This window comes from Peromyscus maniculatus, chromosome 14 (assembly GCF_049852395.1).
Source record: "Peromyscus maniculatus bairdii isolate BWxNUB_F1_BW_parent chromosome 14, HU_Pman_BW_mat_3.1, whole genome shotgun sequence".
Classification (NCBI taxonomy): domain Eukaryota; kingdom Metazoa; phylum Chordata; class Mammalia; order Rodentia; family Cricetidae; genus Peromyscus; species Peromyscus maniculatus.
In genome coordinates, this window is record NC_134865.1 from 70,615,833 (window position 1) to 70,637,989 (window position 22,157).

A 22,157-nucleotide genomic window follows, 5' to 3' on the forward strand; every position below is an offset into this window, starting at 1 on the left:
CTTTCTGTTTCTCATTCATTCATTCATTCATTCATTCATTCATTCATTCATTCTAAATAGTCATACCCAGTCACAATGCCAGAGAGCAGTTGACAGCCCAAAGGACAGCACCAAAGGTGGGTAACTACAAAACCTAACCTCAGGTGACACTGAGACATGAAACACTTGTATGTGCTTCCCACTCTAAGGATATCAAATACGGACTGACCGAAGGACTTTATACACAGAGAGCTAACAGAATGTGCCAGATAGTGGGTAGAGCTGAGATTCAAACCTGTCACACTGTCACTCAGCTGCCACATGGAGCTGAATAAAGGGTTGTTAACCTGATGGATCTGGGTTTTATTTCACTAGCAGTGCTCTATGGTGTGTAGATATAACCAACCGTCTTATTAAATAAGAAACACAGAACCAATGCAAAGAAGAAAGCCAAGAGGTCAGAGCCAAGAGCCAAAACCTTACCCTTCCTCCTACAGTGGTCCTACCTCTCCGAACCAGAGCTAATTCCTGTGTGTCTGCCTTTTTATAGTGTTTCTGTTCTGTCTTCTCATTGGTTGTAAACCCAACCACATGACTGCCTCGTCACGGCCCGTCTGTATAGACCTCCAGGTTTTCTATTGATTGGTATTGAGATTAAAGGCAGGTGTATCCAATACTGGCTGTATCCCTGAACACACAGAGACTTACCTAGCTCTGCCTACCAAGTGCTGGGATTACAAGCGTATGCCACCACTGCCTTGCTTTCCTATGGCTTGCTAATAGCTCTGACCCCCCGGGCAACTTTATTTTTTAACATACAAATAACATTTGAATACAAATAAAATATCACCATAATGGTGACTTAGTTTTAGACAAAATGACATTAAGATGGACTGAAGGGAAAAGTAAGCAATTAAAAACAGGCGACTGCAGCAAATCCAGAGGCAAGGTGGGGAAGATCAGGACAGACAATGTCACAGGAAGCCAGGATTCCAGAGATTGCGTTATGTGCAAAATTAACAGGTCCGTGTCTCTGGATACTGGGAGGCAGGGAGAGACAATTCAAGAGGCAGAACAGGCCTGAAATACTTAGGGGAAAATTTAAGGAGTTTCCAAGTCCACTCCTGGTTCAGTAAGTCACTAGGAAGATTCACAGGGCTCACAGCAAAGCAGTCAGTCAATGTAGACGCTCACAAGGTCAAATCCACCACTCACTGTAGTGCCAGCTACCAAGCATCCTCCCTACATGAAACATACAGGTGGGCTCTCCTTCTAGCAACAAATCCTGACAACACACGGAAGGTGCTGCCTACATAGAGGTGTGTGTGTCACCCACAGAGCCCACGTATTTTTATTGGCGACAATTCACATGGGCATCCTCCACTAAAATACACGAAAATTCCAGGTGGCTTCCATCAGCCATACGGTGTATACAGCAGTGTGGGCACAGACAGCCACTCTTCAGTGTTTTGGAAAGGTGGGGGAACCCTCGCCATAGAGCATGTTTGCAGACACCAGCCCAGGGCCAAGCCTGCAAGGCCGGTTCTAAGGTGGACAGCCTCGGGCTGCTACACCAACACTGTTCCAAACGTCAAGGAGTAGCCAGAGCTTGTGTTAAAAGGTGACATCTTATTCAACACACAAGTGTTCAAGTCATCCGCTGACAACAGTTCTCAGTCACATTTGGATGACAGTTCACACCTTTCCCACATCCAAACAGATTGCCAAAAATACACACAAATACATCTCAAAGCAGGGCCAGCAGGTATTAAGGTTGCTACCAATTACTCACCATCCGGGAAAGGATCCCTGGGAAGATGGCAATCTGCATTTCATTATTCAGATAAGTCAACATTAGGTCTGCTCCAGAATCAAACACAATTAAAGCTTTAATTAACTCAAACTCAAGCAGTCCCATCTTCAAATAAAAAACATTTTCAGGCAATGGGTAAGAGGAAGGTAGAGGTCACTTCATATGGGTTACTTCATTTTATGCTTTTGTGTTTGAGTGCTATAGCTACAGTGTGTCAGCAGAAACCAGAAGAGGATGCTCTACCTACTATTCTCTCATGGAACCCGGAGCTAGGCAGGTAGCCAGAAAGTCCCAGCAATCCTCCTGCCTCTGCCCCCCCAAACAATACTAGGGTAGGTACACAGAGTCACACCTAACTTTTTATATAGGTGCTGGGGAATTCCAATTTACGTCCTCACACTCATACAGCAAGGGACTTTGAGTCATCTTCCCAGCCCTGACTTTTAAGAGGAAGGGACAAGACAGAGCCTCAAATCAGAAATACACTGAAAACAATTACTTCTCGAGCCTCCCAAGGGTAGGCACACTTTTACATCCTCATAACTGCAAAGTGACCACTGTAGTGAAATCCCCCTCTACCAGCTCTCACTCCATCATTTAGCACATCCTCTCTATTAGCAGAAAACAAATCCACAGCTCCAAATGGACTGTCAGTCATGGAAGGTCGAACAAAAGATTTGGTAGTCAAGTTTGTAATAAGGTGTACTTGCTGTCTCAAGTGGGATGGGGAATTTCTCAAGCTTTGTGGGAGGAGAAATCTCTCAAAAGTTTGCTTCAGGATTATTCACAAACTGGGTCCCCTTGCGTTATGGCTTGAACCTGAAGCTGGGGAGCCTTTAGGAGGCGACACCAGCCGGCAGAAGTTTGAATCACTAATAAAAGGCAATGCCCATTCCTGGTTCCTATTATAGGAATTATTAGTGATCTAGGATCCTGATCATCCATCATGAGAAAAGTCCCTGCTATACCTTCCCACTGCCATGGACTACTCATCCTTGCCCACCATGATGGTCTGAAATGTCCTTTCTTTCTTAGTTGGATACTGAGATCACTGTAATGCAATGCAACAAATAAAATAAAGCTGGTATTCACTTTTTAGAGATTTATTTACTTTTCTGTGTGTGTATCAATGTGAGAGAATATGCACACATGTTGTATGCGAGTGCACATGACTGTGCACATGGAAGCCAGAAAAGCAGGTGGGGGCCCTTGGAGCTGAAATTATAGGCATTTGTGGCATGTCTGGCTTGTTTCATGAGTGCTGAGAGCTAGACTCCAGCCTGTATGATTATACAGCAAGCATTTTAACTCCTGAACCATCTCTCCAGCCTCTAAACCTGGTGTTTTCATCAGTGAGTTAACTAATACACAACCATCACATAAGAATCTGATCCAACTACCATCAGCAGTAAGTAGATCATCCCTCTTGGGGCTCCTCTTCTTAGGTAGAACTGAAATCATGCTCTAATATTAATAAAAACCAAAGAGAGAGCAGAGCTGCCTCTAACACAAGGAAGAAGATGCTAACTGAGATCTAGGGTTAAGAGGCAACTGGGTTAAGAGCAAACAAAATATACCTCCAGGACGTCCTAAACATAGAGAGACCAGGAAGCACCAGGGGGACTGTTATGACAGGTATAAAACCCAACACAGGATGCTAGAGAGATTGCTCAGCAGTGAAGCTCTGGCAGAGGACCAGAGATCGGTTCCCAGCACCCACATCAGGCAGCTGACAACTCCCTATGAATTCCGGTCCCGGGGGCGAGACACCCCTGGCCTCGGTGGGCACTTCCACTCCTGTGCATGTAACCGTACCCGCACCCACATGCATAGGGGACTAAAAATAAATCTTTTCAAAAAAATTCCAAGGGCTAGAAAGATGGCTCATTGGTTAAGAATACTTGCTGCTCTGGTAGACGACTCAGGGTTCAGTCCCAGCACCATGTGGTAGCTCACAACCATTCACAATCCCAGTTGCAGAGAGTCTCACCCCATCTTCTGACCTCTGCAGTTACCAGCACACACATGGTTCACATACATACACACAGGCAAACACTCAGACACATAAAACAAATTAATTTTTTAAGAGAGCAAGCACACACACATACACACACACACAGAGGAGACACTGTCTTCGCAGAGCTTTTATGAATGGCCTGACATGCAGGAATCAGGGTCGAAGGGAATGGGATCTCCTCAAGGTTAAAAGAAACTGTATTCTGGTCACACCACTCACTCCCTTCCTAGACTTTGGCTTGAAGACACACTGACCAAATGAGATGTCTTTAAAAAGAGGTCTTTGTGCTCTCCCGATAGATCTCATGTCCAAGTTCACTTGTTGAGAGCTATTCGTGAGTTTCCCTCTCTCGATTCCTGTCTTTCTTCTTCCTTTTCCCCCAACAAAAACAACAAGTGCAATTACAGATCAACTGGTTTTTAAGTCTCTCAAGAGCCCCAGGACACTGATCTACACTCCAGGCCCTCAACTGGATTGCCTCGCTGTCTGGACAAAACCCACTAAACTATTTCTTGAACAAAAGCAAGGATCTTTTAGGTGCTATAATCTCATTCCAAATCCTTTTACCCACTCCCTACTCTTTTGGCCCCGACACTGCAATCCTCTTTGGGTAATCTGAGGTCTGGCAGGCACCAGGCCTGCAGTGGCTTTTGCTTTTCCTCCCACTCTGTGCCATTGTTTGCTGCTGGGAGGGGGCACGGTGCCAGGGTTCAGGGCCCCATAATGACTTTGTTCTTACAGGGCAACTGTTAATAATTAGCAGGAAGCATTTTGCCTTTAAATCTCACAGCTTGAGTACTAAAGATCTCACAGTGCCAAGGAAACACTTAATTCCAGGGTGAGACGGTTCCAACGTCCTCCCGTGGGCCTACCCACGGCATTCATCGGCCTCATTCATCTAGTGATAGGTGTGAGTGCCTCTTCTCTGATAGGTGCCAAGCTGAGGAGGAGGTGGGAAGCGGGGAAGAGAGACACGGTTTCTGTCCCCACTCTTACCTAAACTCCATTGAGGAGAGGTGGCCACCGGTGTAGGAGCCAGGATATATGCTCAAGCACATGCCGCACTAGTGTTCTGAACCGGAAGAGAGGACACGATGAAGGACAGGAAAGAGATCAATATGGCGGAACTGTCCAAAATGAAGAGTATCCCAGGAAGACTCGGAAGCTGACTAAGAAGGGAGTGCTGGGTAGTTGGGAGTCACAGAAACAGGAAGGAAGCCTCTGCCTGCAACTGTTCGGAGCAGATAAGATGCCTTGAAAGGACCATCCAATGGAATGTTCACCGGGGACGTAGTAATTCACTCACTCATTCATTCAAAAATAGCTACGTTTTATGGCACTAAGGGCCGGGTACCATTCTAAAACCTAGAAACAGCCGTAGCAGATGCACTCCAGAGCTCGGCCCTGAACAAGACAAAGCCCGTGCAGTCAAGGAATTTACACAAAAGAAATACAGAAGATGTGTGTGGTAACCAAAGCTAAGGACGAATGTCAAGAGGGACAATGGGAAGAAAGGACGGAGGGTCAGAAGTTCTCTTCTAGATGAGGCAGACAAGGAAGGTGTTTATGAGAAGGTGAATCCTAGCGAATACCCAAAGAAGGGGCAGAAGCATAGAACTGAAGGTGGCCACCCGCAGGGGTCAGCACCGTCGTCAGAGACAGAGAACGAACCCAGGCAAGGATGGAGGCTCAGAAGAGGCATCTGGACCAAGCCGCCAGTGTTCAAGTTCCAGAAGTTCCAGCTCCATTTTGTCACTATCACTGTGACCTTGGGCCTGGTTTAGAGGGGCTTGGAATGTTCCAGAAGGGGTTTCATAGCTCAGTTTCTCATACTGCTCTCGACAGTTCTTCAGATGCAGCTGACAAGCTCCTTTGGACACCGCAGAGACAAGATGCGGAAGTGAACCACCACCATGGGGCGGTGTGTGTGTGTGTGTGTGTGTGTGTGTGTGTGTGTGTGTGTGTGTGTGTGTGTGTGTGTGTGTGTCTATGAGCCATTTAGGAATGAAGAGTCAACTTCAAAATAATTAAACAGCCAAGGCTGGCTCTGGCCAGCACTGGCAGCCTTAGTTCAATAGCCAGAAATTATTCATACTTTCAGGAAGGTGGCAGGACGTTTCTAATCTCAGGCAGAGAAAACACTAGGCATGACGTTGAGATATTTATACAGCCACCGTGCAGGGGAACAAGAAGAGAACCTTGGCACACACACTTACATCTGGTGGAAAACATCTCCAAGTGTGTCTGTGTACATGTGCTACTGAGTGTGCCTAAACTAGAACGTAAAACATTTGTAAATGGACCTACTTACAGAACTCTCTTGGTCTAAGGCAGTGGCTCTCAACCTTCCCAATACTGTGGCCCTTTAATACAGTTTCTCATGTTGTGGTGACCTCCAACCATAAAATGATTTCATTGCTACTTCATAACTGCAGTTTTGTTACTACTGTGAATCGTAATGTAAATATCTGATATACAGGATATCCAATAGGCGACCTCTAATGGGGTCGTGACCCACAGGTTGAGAACCACTGGTCTAGGGCCTGTTAGTTGTCACTTCACTGGGTGGCCAGCATTTCCTGGCCTTGTATGACAGATCAGTGACATAGAGCATGACAAGTGACACTACATATCCTGACATATGGTTAGTGACAGTGCAGGTGGCCCTGGAGCAGGTATGTGTGGGTGACTCAAGTTTACACTCTGTCCTTGAGTGCTATGAGAATATCTTCACCTTTCAACAACCACACCCACCTGTCATGTGATATATGGACAGAAGTCAGCCCTATCTAAGACACTGCTCACAGAAAATTATTACAGGCATGGGCACAGACCATCTTTAATCCGGAAAACATTTTACCAATGATACAAAGCAACACTTGCTATTGAGGACATGATTTCTCATTCAATGCATCCCCATTCAACAGCTCCGGGTACCAGGCACTGTGTGGACCCTGGAGGTGAGTACAACATCAGACCCCTACCTTCTGAAACAATATGCCTTCTTTAATAGATGCGGCCAAACAAGACAACTTTCCTTAGGTAAAATCTTTCTTAGCCCACACCTCATTTCAACGGTCTGGATCGTACAAAACAAACAAAAGATAAAAAAGACAAAAGGGCTTTCAATGTCTGGGCTCCCACAGAATTCTGACTTCACTCACATAATGATCTGACAGGGACAGTTATCAGAATTTTTCTCAGGCCCAAACAATCTTCCCACTGAGGACCCTTGAATACCCACCCTTGTCCCATCCCACAATCCTCCAGCTGCTGGGGAAGTCACCAAGAGTGTGAGACACACAGTCAGCAGCGCACTGGGCTATAGTCAAAAGTAATGAATTCTCTGATAGAAAATTGATCTCGCTTGTTCCCATAATGTAAGCTCTGTCGAGAGAGCAAACAAACAAGGCTATAATAATTAATTGAAAAGAAAGACTCTAATTAAAATTTTATATTAGTGTACATAATGGCCAGAAATAGTAAACATTGCTTAAAAAAAAATGTCAGAGCTGTAAAACAACAAAAAGCTCTGCCTGTGCAGATAACCAGCAACCACTTAGTATTGTCAGTCAAAACACACACTCCATCTCATCCTCTAGCCCACAGCAAATGGCACGAAGAAAGAAGAGCGTAGAACATGAAATATTTAACCACTTGCATTGGATCCAACTCAACGCCTACCCATTGAGTGTTTCCAACTTCGACACGCCTTCCCTAACACTTCCTGCGTAGCCAGTGCACACACAGATGCGTGCGTGTGTGGGGGCAGTCTGACCAGAGCTGTGGAGGGCTTTCCAGGGGCCGAGTGCAATCACTGCACGTCTACAATTACACCCTTGTAAGAGAAATGGCCCGTGTATACACAGGATCACAATGAAGCCTACACATGCCAAGAACCGTCCTGGTGGACCAAGAAGTCGAATCCGGCATGCAGTGAGCTCTTAGGATGTGGTTTGCAGGAAAAACTACACACAGAGAACAACTGAAACATGAATATGAACGCTCAGTTGCAATGGGGAAGGCCAAAAGGGCGTTCTGAATATTTCTCTCTCATTTCATCCGTGACATGCTTACCCACTGGAGATCCTACTCCTCCCCGTCTAGGAACCCCTTGCAATGAGCTTGGCTACTGCCATCTTCGGGATTGATTACCAGCCCTGGAGTGCTGTCACATAGCTTAGGAAATCGAAATGAGAGGTACAGAGTCGAAGTTTACACTACACTGTAAACTTATCTGTGGCTTGTGGACCGGATGTGTAACTTTCACCCAATGGATTGATGCGGCTCTGCAGATGGAGGGACGGACAGGGCTGTCTGTCACAAACAACAATAAAACCTCTAGCGAGGTTTCAGGGCAGCACATTTGGTCCACTTCTCCCGACTGCTTGTCTAGCACTCGAATGGTCTACCACTGGAAGAGGTGCCAGGCTTCCGGTTTCCCAGAGCTGTCAAGTGATCAAGGACGTCACTTTTAATTGTGTAAATTCCTCACAAGCCTGGCAGACCGCGTTTGCTAGCTGTCGGTAGTACGTGCACAGTCTCCCAGAATCCAGGGGGACTGTAGAGATGGCCCAGCCCGGCCACTGGGGTTTACAAGCAAGGAACTGAGTTCTGTGAAGATGAATTGCCCTGGGTGTGCCCGGTATCCACATAAAACATCTAGGCTTCAGATCCCAGCAGTGTTCTCCCCAAAACAACTGTTAATACCTTCTCCCACTTCTGTCTACCACCTTCTGTCACCACTGCCTTGCAGACCCTCAACACTTGGAGGAACTCCAAACAGACGGGAGAACTACCCCCAGTTCAGCCGACTGAGATTTCTCCGTCCATCTTCCTGATGGGGTAAGCACTCGGATGATCAATAGGAAACCTGGTTTGGTCATGCACATATCCCAGTGAGGAATGGCTCACTGAAGCTCCAGAAACATAGGACCATGCACAATGAAACACTGTTGCTAGCCAGGCCTAGGAGGAGGGAAGTGGGGTGTGGTTTTTACAGGGTGGCAGGTGGAATTTCACTAAGACTGTGGAAAAGTAGCCACATGGCAAGGGACTGACTTTAAAATATCTAGTGACTGATACTACATCCCAACCATATGTGGGCCTGGCCACACGGTTGCCAGCCACTTAATAAGTTAGGGCAGGCTTCACCCTCTACTCAGACACGGAAGAGAAAAGACGTGGGGGCATGGAAATAGATAGCTTCCCCACATTGAGTAATCGTGAGGCTGGAGCAGGCAGGAAAAGAAGGCGGGTACTACGGGGCACTCCTACGACACGCTTCATCTAGCTCAGCTGATAACGGTTATCAAGTTGATACCATGCCATCAAGACAGGAAAGAGGACGCAAACCCTCCCCATGATATAATCCTCTAGTAGAGAGCTCAAACCAGAAACCACATCGCTGCGGCAAGACTGAACGCCGCCGTCCTCCACACAGCAGGCCCAGCACAGGGTAAAGGCGTCATTCTGACATCATCAATGAGAGGCTGATTTCCTCCAACAAACCTTACCTTTTTGTATGAATGCAGCAGGAATTAAACAAATTAAAATGGGGATAAAACCCTAGGGCCTTTCTTCTTTTTTCCTAAATAGAGCCAACCGATGAAGTACCCGATACATAAAACTCAGAATGCAGAAGGCCCGTGGGGTTTGAGAGCCCGTGGTTCTCAATCGGGGTGACTCTGTCTTCCTGGGCACACAAGCCACTGCCCACAGCCCTTCTGTCACTGTACCTTGAAGAGTACAACTGGCATCTCATGGGTGGAGACCCCATTCTAAATGTCCAACAACGCACGCACAACAAGTTAAAAAAACAAAACAAAACAAATTCTCTAGCTCCAAATGCCAAAGTGCTAAGGTAGAAAGGACCGGGGATGGTGCAATACCCCCACAGGTAGGCGAGGAGTTTCAAAGTCACCATCATGAGAAGCTGACCCATCCAGGAGAGTCTACCAACCTCCCTGTTCCCCTTTTACTCCTGGCAATTTTAATGTAACAAATAAATTATGTCTGATGCTCCTTGGCTCCCAGTATCTGCTTCCACTGGTGGAGCCAGAGGCAGGCTCTCCATATTCCCTCAGTTAAGGATGAAGACCTGGGGGCCACAGAGGTTCTGACAGCCACGGGGTTGCTAGAAGCACAGGCCTGGCTGGCATTACCAGTAGAGGGGTCAAAAGCAAAAAAGTGTTTGCAGTGAGAAATATCCAAAGTCGTCAGACAGTGGTGGCGCATGCCTTTAAGCCCAGCACTCGGGAGGCAGAGGTGGGCAGATCTCTGAGTTTGGGGCCAGCCTGGTCTACAGAGTGAGTTCCAGGACAGCCAGGACAACACAGAAAAAACCTTGTCTTGAAATACTCTCCCCCCAACCCCCCAAAAGAGAACTATCCAAAGTCGTGTAAGGCAGCAGGTGACTCCATTCTGTTGCAGTATTCTGTACACAGAAACTGCTTTGTACTGGAGTTTCAGAGATCTCACTCAGCTCCAAGAAAGACACACACCCCACTTCACCAGGCCGCCACCCCTGCCTGCCTCCTTTCAGGTCACCCCAGTTATTTTGATTCTCAGACGAAAAGGGAGGCAAAAGTGGAGACGGATCTCCCGTGGATCCCTTTAAGGGACTCAGGCCTAGGAGCCCGTCACTTAAACGGCGGTTTGCAGAGTGCCTGCAGGTCTGGTAGAGGAGGAGTAAAAGGAGATTCCGGCCATTTGTCTACAGGTGAGGGGGAAGCCTCAACTGAAGGATGGGGCGGACCCAAGAAGAAGACCGGGCCACAAGCAGCGGCCAGTCAGGCCTGTCAGCCCAGGAGAGACCGTCGCTCAGCTTTGACAGGCTGTGGGAAAGCGGTCTAAAGACTGCAGCCTCAAGACCGCCATTGGCCGCTGTGCGGCAGGCGCCCGGGCTGTCTTATTTGCCTCAAGGTTCTCCCCTCCAGACCTGGGCTCCTAAGGGGGTGGATCCAAAGGAAAGATGCTAAAATGCAAAATACAATGTGCTCTTCCCCTCCCCCAAGAAAAAGTTGTGTGCTTCCTTTTTATTCTTCTTCTGTGCCTATTCTGGGGAGGGTGCTAAAATATATATAACATGAAACTGCCATCTGAACCAATTTTTTTTTTTAAAGTTCAGCTCAGTGGCATTTGGGACATTCCTATTGCATAATCAATTCTGCCCCTGTCTGTTTCCAGAGCTCTTTCATGAACCCGAACAGAAAATGATACAGGAGCTTTCTGTAACCGCCTTACTCGTAATGCTTAGCATAATGTCCTCACAGCTCCTGCAGGTCGCGGCGTGTCAGAACTCCATTCCTTTTTAAGGCCGAATAATACTTCCTTGTGCACACTCTGTTTAACTACCTGTGAATGGACATCTGGGTTGTGTGCACCAGCACTGATTTTTTTTTCCTTTTAAACAAGGTGTTAAGTGTATTTAGCAGTGAGCTGATGTGGGGGAAAGAACAAAGTCCCAGATCCTGTCACTAACCTCGGCATGTGATCATAACCCCCGTACGAGGCTCAAGTGTTTTTCCTTGTAAAGAGGAAGTGAATTAGACGAGCGTTCTCCAGAAGAATTTGGCTGTTCTCTGTAGTAAGAAATAGATGTTTTGTTCTGACCGGCTTCACACGAGCACACAGACGTAACTGAAACCTAAGTCACACACGCCCCTCCTGCATGCAATCACTCTAGCATTTTCGATCAACTCTATTATTTCTCGGAAAGAGGAAGAGTTCCCATCACTAAACTGATTTTCCCTCCAGCACTGAGTAACAACTGACGCAAGAGACACTATTTTAGGTCTATTTTTCCCCTCCAAATTGGTATCCCTTAGAATGTGCTAATAATTAGTGCACCATCACTTTTTAAAATATCAGTTTCATAAAAAGTGGGAAACTCTTTAGTGCACGCACTACAAAGAAGTTACTGTGATCTGTATTCCCCCAAATTTTTGGCCATGAAAATTTTCACATACAATCAAAAGTAAAATCCCAACACCTACTGAACACTGTTCCCTCAAGCCATTTGGGGACCTCCACACTGGACGACTATAAGGTCCTTTTAATTCCAGTATTCTATGATGTGGGACAGAAATTCTCCACCCGGGTTTTCCTTTGCATACAACAGAAGGAAGCACGGAACACAGCAACTACAGCTCCCAAAACATACGCAGCATCCACTCCAGCCTACAGCTGATTTACACTAATCAATTTCATGTTAAGAACAAGTTCATATTCAGGACAAAATTAAATGGAGAGTATCAAACCCAACAACAATGCATTAAAGACTTAGGACAGCATACCGGAAATGTCCAGGGGAGAGCACAGGAAGAGGCCTGATGACACTGGTCTGGACGCTGTTTGAAGAGATGCAAAAAGCAGGGGGAGAAAATGGTCACAGGGTACAAACTCGGGATCACGACGAGAGGACTAAGACCCTCCCCCGCCCCGTCCCATCCCGCGCAGCACGGTAACTGCAGCTCATCGTGTTCACACACGGAATCTGTTAGGTGTGTGCAGCTCTGAAGTGTTCTACAGGTGCGCACATTAGGGCACATGCACACACACACACACACACACACACACACACACACACACACATGCATACATACACAGAGACAGACACACACACACACACGTACATACACAGAAACAGACAGACAGACAGACACATGCATACATACACAGAGACAGACAGACACACATACACATGCGTACATACACAGAGAGACAGACAGACACATGCGTACATACACAGAGACAGACAGACAGACACACACATGCGTACATACACAGAGACACACACACACACACACACTTGCGTACATACACAGAGACAGACAGACAGACAGACAGACAGACAGACAGACACACACACACACACACACAATGTGAGATGATAGAAACATTAGTTAGCTTGACTGTAAGAATCATTTTACAATGCACACTCACATCAAAGGGTCAGGGTGTAGATCATAAAAATATAGGATCTATCAAAAGAACTGGGGAGAAATTACAGTGAAGACCCAAGAGTAACTACGAAGAAAGAGCCCGTGGTCTGACACGGTAATTTCAGCTAGTTCTCTTGTTAGCAACACTCCTGTGGGGATGGATGACTGAAGGCTGTCTGGGACCTGTTGTGTTTTGTCCCCCCCGGTTAACTGGTGTGACGGGGCACATACAAACCCGAATGACCAGTACAGTGCATCACCTGTCGGAACCTACCCCTTGCCTTAGCGAACCTCCAACTCCAAGGCCTGTTCTGACAGACTCTAATACATGTGAACCAAACAGTTAGTCACGTAGTTTTACAAGTATATTCCCTGCTTGTTCCTTCACAACACACTGTGTCTTAGTCCATTTTATCACCTGAAGGTGAACTAGAGGATGAAAATCACGCCAGTGCGTATTTAATGTGTGTGTGTGTGTGTGTGTGTGTGTGTGTTTTCTAGTTTCGGCTTTTTTTTTTTTTTTTTTGAGTTTGTGAATACTAGGGACTCAGACTCATGCTTAGAGACTCGTTTGATGAATGTTAACAAAATACATTGCTTTATCTACAATGATTTTAAAAGAACATATACCCAAATCCAAAGGTGGTTATTTTTCCATACAAATACAATTTTAAGAAAAAAATTATGAACATTTATTCTCCAGTACAAAGAAAACAAGCTGGATTCCAATGGTGGCATTCAAAGATAAGGGAGCCTCTGGATGCAGTGAACTTGGACTTTCTCTCTTACTAACGTCATTATAAATAACTCCCACATAATAAAACCAAAATCAGTTTGAGGGAAATACCGTATGATCTGTCCTGACTCCACAGCTACCTCTCTATCTTTTCTACACTGGAAGCCATCCTCCTGCATGAACATGCCTACCACTCACCGAGGAGCCTCAGCACCCGCCCACCCCCACCCCACCCCCACCCGCCAAGACACACACACACACACACACACACACACACACACACACACACACACACACACACACACTTGCCCTCAGCAACTCTTTCAACACCTTTACTTCCTGCCCCTTCCCATGGCTTGTTCTGTGAGCTCCACCCCTACTGGGGCTGTCCAAACCAGTCTCTACCACCCCTCATGCCTCACACCCTCACCCTCCTTTCAAAAGATGTTAACTATGTTACTTTTCTCATCCTGGCTATGGAATACCTGATCAAAGTATCTTCAGGAAGGGAGAGCGTATTTTTGGTTCACAGAGTTCAAACGTACAGTCCTCCACCCTGGGCAAAGCCCCTGTGGTAGAGCTTCAGGCTTTGGGCACACTACATCCATGGTCGGGAAGCAGAGAGAGGCTTAGTTCCTCCCTTTTCCCATTGGAGATATGTTGGTTTTATTACTATTATGATGCACGTGTATGCGCCCAGCAGGTATGCATGCACGATGCACAGGCACATGTACAGAAATCAGAGGACAACTTTGGGGGGGAGGGGGACGGTCAGTTCTCTCCATCTACCTTGTTTTGAGGCAGGGTCCCTCTTGTTCCTGCTGTGTTTACAAGGCTAGCCGGCCTCAAGCCTCCGCCTGGCCTTAGGAGTAGTACTGAGGTTATGGTGCCCTTCGCCATAGCTGGCTTTTTGCACGGGTTCCTGGAGTCAAGCTCGGGTTATCAGGCTTGCACAGCCTGTACTCTTCCCAGCCAAGCGACCTCCCCAGTCACTGCTTTCTCCTTCCGATGCGGTCTGACACATCCAGCTTAGGGTGGGTGTTCTCACCTCAATTACGCTCATGTAGAGAAGACCTTAGAGGCTGGCCTGGAGGTTTATCTCCTAGGTGACTCTCGACCCGCCAAGTTAACGATATTAACCGTCTCCTGTGCCATTCCTCCTTGCCAAGGGTTACGTCAACTCTACATACTGGACAACGTGGCCATAAAAGACAGTGGCCATGAGGCGGAGGATCGCAGTGGGGAAAGAAAAAGTGCAATCACGCTGGCGTGCTCCCAACTCCGCCATCGGCAGCACACGGCTAACTCTCCTCTCGGACCTCACCAATGTAAAAGAGCGGTGGAGTCCAGCTCGCTTGGTTCTCGGGGGATGATGAGAAGGGACCTGGCACACAGTAGGTGCTCAGACAGTGCTTATTGGTGTGCCTCTCACCCTAAATCCACAACAGTTCAGGTTTAAAAGAGAGGAGGAAATCAATTCGAAATTCTTACCATGCTAAAAGAGCCGACTTGCAGAGTTCATCTCTCAGAAGTCTAAGGCACTGGGCAGAAATAGATTTTTGTTTTACTCAACATCAAAGAGTTGTATTAGAGAAATTCAGATGGTTTTCCTGCAACTTTTGACTTCACCAACCCTGATGACAGAGCACACCACATCTAAGAGCGGAGGGCAAGAGGGGCAGTGTCAGAAGGAGGAACTTCAAAGGGCTTTAGCAAGAGTAAAAATTCCATCGGCATTACCGTGTGGCGTGTTGGTATGTGCAACTGTTCTTTCCTTTACAGAGCTGGGGCGCTGCTGCTGAGTGAGGGGTCTTCGGGACTGAAGATGACCCCCCCCCCAACACACGCACACACACACACACACACACACACACACACACACACACACACGCACGCACGCACGCATGCACAGTAGAATCCAGGGTCTGCAGAACAAGGGACATGGAAGTTCCAAACACAGAGGTTGCCATCTGGGAATAAGGTGCTCCCTCTGTCGACAGGTAGGAAAGACACCACTCAGGGCTTTCTTGCTGAGAGATGAACATTCTCGGGGGCAATTCCCTGGGAAGGAAAAGCCAGACTGAGAGCAGGGAGGAGCCAGCTTTGTTCTCATCAAAGAGGAACAGGACGGAGGGGAAGCTAATGAGTTACTGCCTGAGACGTAAGCAGGATTAAGGGTCTGCTGGAGAAAGCGCACAATTGATGGTCTGGCCAGCCTAGGTTGGAAGCTTTCCCCATTAAGATGAGGGGCTAGGGGCTGGAGCTCCAGCCCTTACCTTTCAAGTGCCTGTCAGGAGCACAGCAGGCTTCAAAGCGGGGCTTCTTAGCAAAGGCACAGGAAAGCCACAAAGCTGGACTATCCCAGGCCCGGGGCACCTAACATGCACTGGCCCTCCTACTGGAGCTAGAGAGTCCCATCCCCTGACTGTCTCTGGTACCTGGGGGTCAAGAGCCTGCAAATAAGAACCTCCCCATGCAGAGGCAGCATGATGCGTCTCCTGGGCTTCAGGAATAACAGTGTCCAGAGTCGGGCTTCCTCTACCCACAAGGGGCACAGCAAGGCTGGGAGGCAGAAACACCTACCTTGCCCAAATTACCCAGGGACCTCAGAAGAAAGAAACACAGAGCCTAGCTCCTCGTTTCCCTCCAAATGCGACTAGACGTGGGGCTGAAAATACTTTGAGCTATTCTCACAATGTGTGCTGGCCATTGTGAGAGTAACCACCCACCGGAAACTATCTCCTCCCAAAGAACCTCTACGTAAACCTTTGCTTAAAAACCCACGGAGAAGACAGCACTTAAGGCGCGGCCCCGTTTCCACGGACCTTAAATCCAGCAGAGAGCACGGATTAGAAAGTCTAAAAAGACACGTGGCTACACAAAACCAACCAATACGTAGTGTAGGCAAAAACTAGACCACGTGATTGTCGAGGAAAGAGAAATCGTACGCTGCTCTTCTAGGACGAGGCACGAGAGCTAAGCGTCCTACCCATTTCCTTAATGTAATATCCCAAAGTCCTCATGTGAGACAGGCATTTAAACCACAGCAGGGTGACAGGAGGGAGGTTCAGGGAGTTGAGGTACTAGCCCACATTCACTTGCTGATGGAGTGACCCAGCAACAGTCACTTTCTGAGACTGGGTCTGGACCAGGTGTGCGTACAGAAGCTGGGAGGGAGCCTGGTGGGCCTACTATGCCAGTCTGCAGCAGGGCAGGCGTGTGGGTCTTACGTCCTGCTCCATCACGCGCTAGCAAAGCAGACAAGCATCACGTTGACTGGCTGCAGGCCCAAGATGGAGTCCTGCTTCTGAGTGCTGGCCCCCAGCGGGGCAGCCCTGGGGGAAGCCGCTGTCACTCACCCCTTGACAGTCTGACATCTTTAGATCATTTTCATTTCCCCGCTCCTGTGTTCCTTCCCAGCTGGCTTCTTCCTCCCGAGGGTGGCCCAGCTGCTGCATCCATCTGCAGACCAAGTGAGGGCCCCTCCACAGCAAGGGCAGGTAGAGAGGAGGCTGGGCATGGGGACTGGACTGTGGGTGGGACAGACTTGCTGAGGTCTGGCCAGCATATTCTCCCTTGGGCTCTGCTGCAAAGTGAAGAGAGGTAAAACCTCTCTATGTGCCTCAGTTTCTCCAAAGAATTTAAAGAAAAGGTAGGTGGGGAATGGTTTTAGCTCAGAGGGGGGGAAAAAGGAAAATGAAATGCTAGTTAAAAACAAAGTCCTTGGCTGGATGGTGGTGGCGGCGGCGGCGCTCGCCTTTAATCCCAGCACTTGGGAGGCACAGTCAGGCGGATCTCTGTGAGTCCGGGGCCAGCCTGGTCTACAGAGCGAGATCCAAGACAGGCACCAAAACTACACAGAGAAACCCTGTCTTGGGGTGGGGGTGGGGGTGTCCTTTTGCTCAAAGGCCTCACAGTTGGAGAGGGAAGAGGGGGAAGGGAGCAGAGAAGGGCAGGGAAGGGAGGAGGAGGCCAAAGGCAGAGCAAAAAGGAGGTAGAAAGTTACAAAGCATGGAGGACTTGCTCTCTGACTGTGCTTTCCTGTTCACCTTTACTCTTCATGAGCACCACCACAGGGAGGGGGGCCGCTCAGTTCCTCCGAGGCACAGGGTGGGGTGAGCAGCTGGTGAACAGACCTCTACCAGAACTTTCCATGCAAAAGTAAACACACAACACGTCTCAACCTGGCCTGCTGTGATTAGCAACATGTTCTCAAAAAAAGATAAGATTAGAAGACATGTCTGGTGGCTTATGGATGTTTTCTCCAGACGACCTGAGGATCATCTCCAGTTGGCGGGGACTCTGGAATTCCTGATGCTTCACAGATGATGGTTCGATAAATAATACAAGCAGGACTTGGTGTTTGAAAAAAAAACCAAAGGCTAAAGAACGTGATCAGAGACTCTGGACAAAAACCACACGATCCTACAGGGCAAGAACACCAGTTTGACTCCTTCAAGAAGACTCCTACCTATAGAGGTGGTGTTCTCAGTAATTCACTGTTTAATGGGGGAAGGTCTGGATGATTTGGTGCACCACTTTTGGAAATGATCTTATGCTTAGCAAAACACTGCAAAGATAATCTTACTCACATGGAAGCAAGGGTCACTAAACAAGGGAGGTAACTGCAGAGCCGGTGACAGAGAATCAAGAGTAACTCAATCAGGTCCATCTTGCACTAGAACTGACCCCTCACTTGTGAGGAGCAAGGGCAGGCCTGCTGGCCCTGATGTTTGGTTCACACTTCACACTGTAGACTTGGAAAGCTGTAAACATCAAGTCAAGTAAGTACACACGACCCCACCGCACCTCGCTAGCAGCTCCACAGATATAAGATCTCAATCTGGAAGGGGAGACGTTGAGTTCTCCAGTGATGGCGAAGCCCGTTAGGATGACCCAGGCAGCTCTGACCAGCACCCACCAGGGTCAACCTCATCCCTTCTGTCCATCCATCCGCGCTTCAACCCAAGCATCCATATGTCTCTTCTGATAAGAGATCTTTCTTCTAAATTTAAGCCCAGATCTTTCTATGACTTCTACCTCTTGGATCCAAATCCCTCTTCACTGATGATGCAGGTGGCTGCTATCTATGTTCACCTTCTCTGAGAGATTTCTGGCCGTCACAAAGGATCTCCTAGCCAGCACCAGTGCCTTCCTGTTATCTCAGAGGACCCCCCTCATATGGACAGAAGCCTTGTAGAGAGAGGGGTCTTTGATGGCAGTGGTGGGAACGAGTGGTCAACAGACATTTACCATTTATTAAGATCACTGACTACACCTCACTATCATTCTGACTGACACAATCCATGGCTACATACAGTAAACAAATCCTTCTCCTGTTTCTCAAATCTCTTAGGCACCATGGATTTCACTGCCTCATCTAATTACAGTATGTGTGGTGTGTCTGTGTCTGTATGTCTGTCTGTCGCACATATATGAATGATGGGGAGTGGGCCACTAAAATTGACATCATGCCTCCTTCTCTATCACTCTCCCCTGTATTTTCTGAGGCAGGGTCTCTCACTGCATCTGGACGTCCAATGATTGGGCATGGCCTGTGAGTTCCAGGGATCCTCTAGTCTCCTCCTTCCTAGTGCTAGGATTACAGATGTGTGATGCTACACATTTCTTTTCACATGAGTCCCGGGGGGACCCAAACTCAGGTCCCTCACACTCGAGCAGAAAGCACTTTGCCCACTGAACCATCTCTACGCCCCCCCCCTCATATTATATACATTTCCTTTTTACTACTGGATGTGTAGTTGTGTGTGCTGCATGTGGGAGAGTTAGGGGACAACTTTCAAAACCGGTCCTCTTCGTCCATCTTCACGTGGGCTCTGGGGACTGAGCTTGGGTCAGGCTTGCAGAGCATGGAAGGGCCTCACCAGCTGAACCATCACACCAGCCCTCATCCTCTTATCAATCTAGAACATCCCAAACACTTGATGTACCGAGAAGCTGGAGAAGGAGCAGGCTTGGGTGTGGCCGCGGCTTGGGGTTTGTCGTATGTTTGTGTTGTATTTATGAAGGAAACCTTTCTCACCTCACACTATAGCAAAAACAAAGAAAATGCCATCTTTGTTTTCGCGCAATTTTTCTTTCCCGAGAGTCTCTCCAGCGCGGATCCCGCGTCCTTCCCCTCGTGGAAAGTGAGAGGTCTGACAACTGCACCAGGAAGTCGGCCCCATCTGCAGTCAGCTCCTCCCGACTTGAAAAGCCTCAGGTGCTCAGATGTGAAAGCTGCCAGGCCCTCAGCTGGGCTGTCTAGAGCAGCAAATAGACTCTAAGCAAATATGAAAAGACTCCAGCCCCCCTCCGGGCTCCATCCACACCTCCACTTTCTTCTCGGGAGGCATCAGAAGCACACTGCATCTTTGTTTTCCCTGGCTCAGGAGTGACAGCAGCAGAGACTCAACAGACTCCTAACACGTCCGCTAAATACGAAGCGGCCACTGCAGGTCCCCAAGACTGCAGAGATGACAAAGTCACTCCAACCAGCTTGGCTCCCTGGGCCAGGAATTTTATTCAGTACCTGAGTAAAATAGACACCCTCGGCCACGCTGCTTACACATTCAGCTTCCAAGTATGCACACAGAATGAGATGCGATGAATGGGCCCAGTATTCATGAGATCCACCTAGAATCTAACGGCTCCACGATAACACGGGCTGTTTTCCAAGTAAATAAAATGATGCAGCCCTGAATGGGAATTAAATGTACAATGCACAGCATACCCAAGGCAAAGTGCTGAGGTCAAAAATATTCTATGAGACCAACTCGCAAAACATAATGGAAGTCAATAGATAATGAGATTTGATATGAAAATAAAATTATAGTCAACTAATGGATTTTAAAGCTCATACTGGGCAGCATAACTCTGACAAATAAGAGAGTGTTCCTATATTTGAAATGCTTCCCATTACCCACCCTCTCCAATTTTCCTGACAAAGTGAGACACACGTCTAGAAGCCCCAGTGCAGAGAACCCGGCAGTCCGATCCCATACCTATTTTACACTAGCACCACACTCGCCTACCAATTTAGCATGGTGAGGCTTCATATTGATTCTCAATTTTTTTAATATTCTTGTAAAAATGACTCTAAGAAAAAAAACACCAGATGAAACATAACTTTCCAAATATGTAATCCCTCACCCTTTAAAATAGAGTTTATACAAATATGTGTCCCGACAGCAAAGGGCATTCCAAGGACTAGTTATGATTTCCATCAGGTGTGGCGCTTACCATGAAGTAAGAGTGGGCTGCTGCTGCCCCTAACCTAGGTCTTCTCGTGTTCTTTATGTGTGAACAAACTGAAACTCAAAATAGCACAATGATCTCACAATTAAACTCCCTCAGTGCAAGGTACGAAGACTGGAGTCCCTGCAGCTTCACAGTTCTGCTACCACACGGTATTTTACAAATTAGAAGGAAAGGCGTACGTGTGTGTGTGTGTGTGTGTGTGTGTGTGTGTGTGTGTGTGTGTGTGTGTTGTATCATCCTATCCAAGCAATGAATAAGTTATTTTTGCTGAGGGCAAAGTCAGCATTTTGAGTGGAGGAATTAACACCGTTAAGTTAACAAGCTTAACATTTTAAGGATTTACTGATCTCTTAATTGTCTGAAAGGATAAGTTTCCCAATCACCTCAACATCTCCCTTCCCCCTCCCCAGGCCTTTCCCAAGGGGCCATCACCAGTCTGAAGTCTTACCCCAGCAGCCAAGGCTAGTTGCCTGGTGGGCCCTCTCAGGGTTCCACCAAAACAAACATGACCTCACACACTCAGCGGGATTACTCTGTCTAAAGAATTACAAAGCGCGTGCACACAGCAGCAGGAAGGAGCCACTAGCACTCTGCTGAGTTAACATTAAAACAACCATTTTCACTAAGAACCTTAATATCAGAAAGGCCAAATGCGTGGGGAAAGCCACTAACGTGGCTCCAAATTAAATTAAATGGCTACAGAGACAGAGACAGGGAGAGAGATTGAGAGAGAGAACATAAAGAGCATGCCTGGGTTTTTTTACACACACACACACACACACACACACACACACACACACACACACACACACACACATTGAGACAGGGTTTCTCTGTGTAACATTGGCTGTCCTGAAACTCACTCCCTGTAGACCAGGCTGACCTTGAACTCAGAGATCCTCCTGCCTCTGCCTCCCCGGTGCTGGGATCAAAGGCGTGCACCACCACCCAGCTTCTTTATTATATTTTTTAAAAGTGAGAATAAAAATTTCTTGAAGTGTTTTCTAAACACTACATTAAAACAAGTTCTAAGATACGATGCCATTATTCTCAGAGTGATGATTTCTTAAGAAGTTATGGGAGGCATGATGGGAAACAAAGAAACCCTCAATCCATGTTTTTGACCACTCAGAACCCACCCATGACCAATCTGTCACAGTGACTGGAGATTGCTGAGATGCAAGGATTTCTGTGGAGCCTCCAGAAAACCCTACCGAGCTCACCAAGCCTGGCCCAAACATGATCACTTCCATTCTGTACAAACTGATCATGCAGAAACGCAATAAACCACCCTGCCTGGTGCATCACACAGCCTGTTCCTCATCTATGCTGAAGGAGTATCACAATGCTTGCCTGCAGACGGACTTTGGACTAAGGTGTCTAACTAATAAAAACACTACAGCAGAT

At 47.5% G+C, this 22,157-nt stretch overlaps 1 protein-coding gene across 12 annotated transcripts in view; it reads right to left on the reverse strand.

Annotated features, from left to right (window-relative positions):
- Foxn3 (forkhead box N3) overlaps positions 1-22,157 on the reverse strand; it is a 389,572-nt gene that overhangs the window by 135,510 nt on the left and 231,905 nt on the right. For 9 of the 12 annotated variants that reach the window (XM_042261033.2, XM_076551210.1, XM_016005406.3 and 6 more), the window contains one exon: positions 12,107-12,160. The exons of the other annotated variants lie outside the window; for them this stretch is intronic. In XM_042261033.2, the coding sequence (XP_042116967.2) occupies positions 12,107-12,160 (54 nt within the window). The remainder of the gene's footprint in view (positions 1-12,106; positions 12,161-22,157) is intronic. 12 annotated transcript variants of the gene reach the window in all.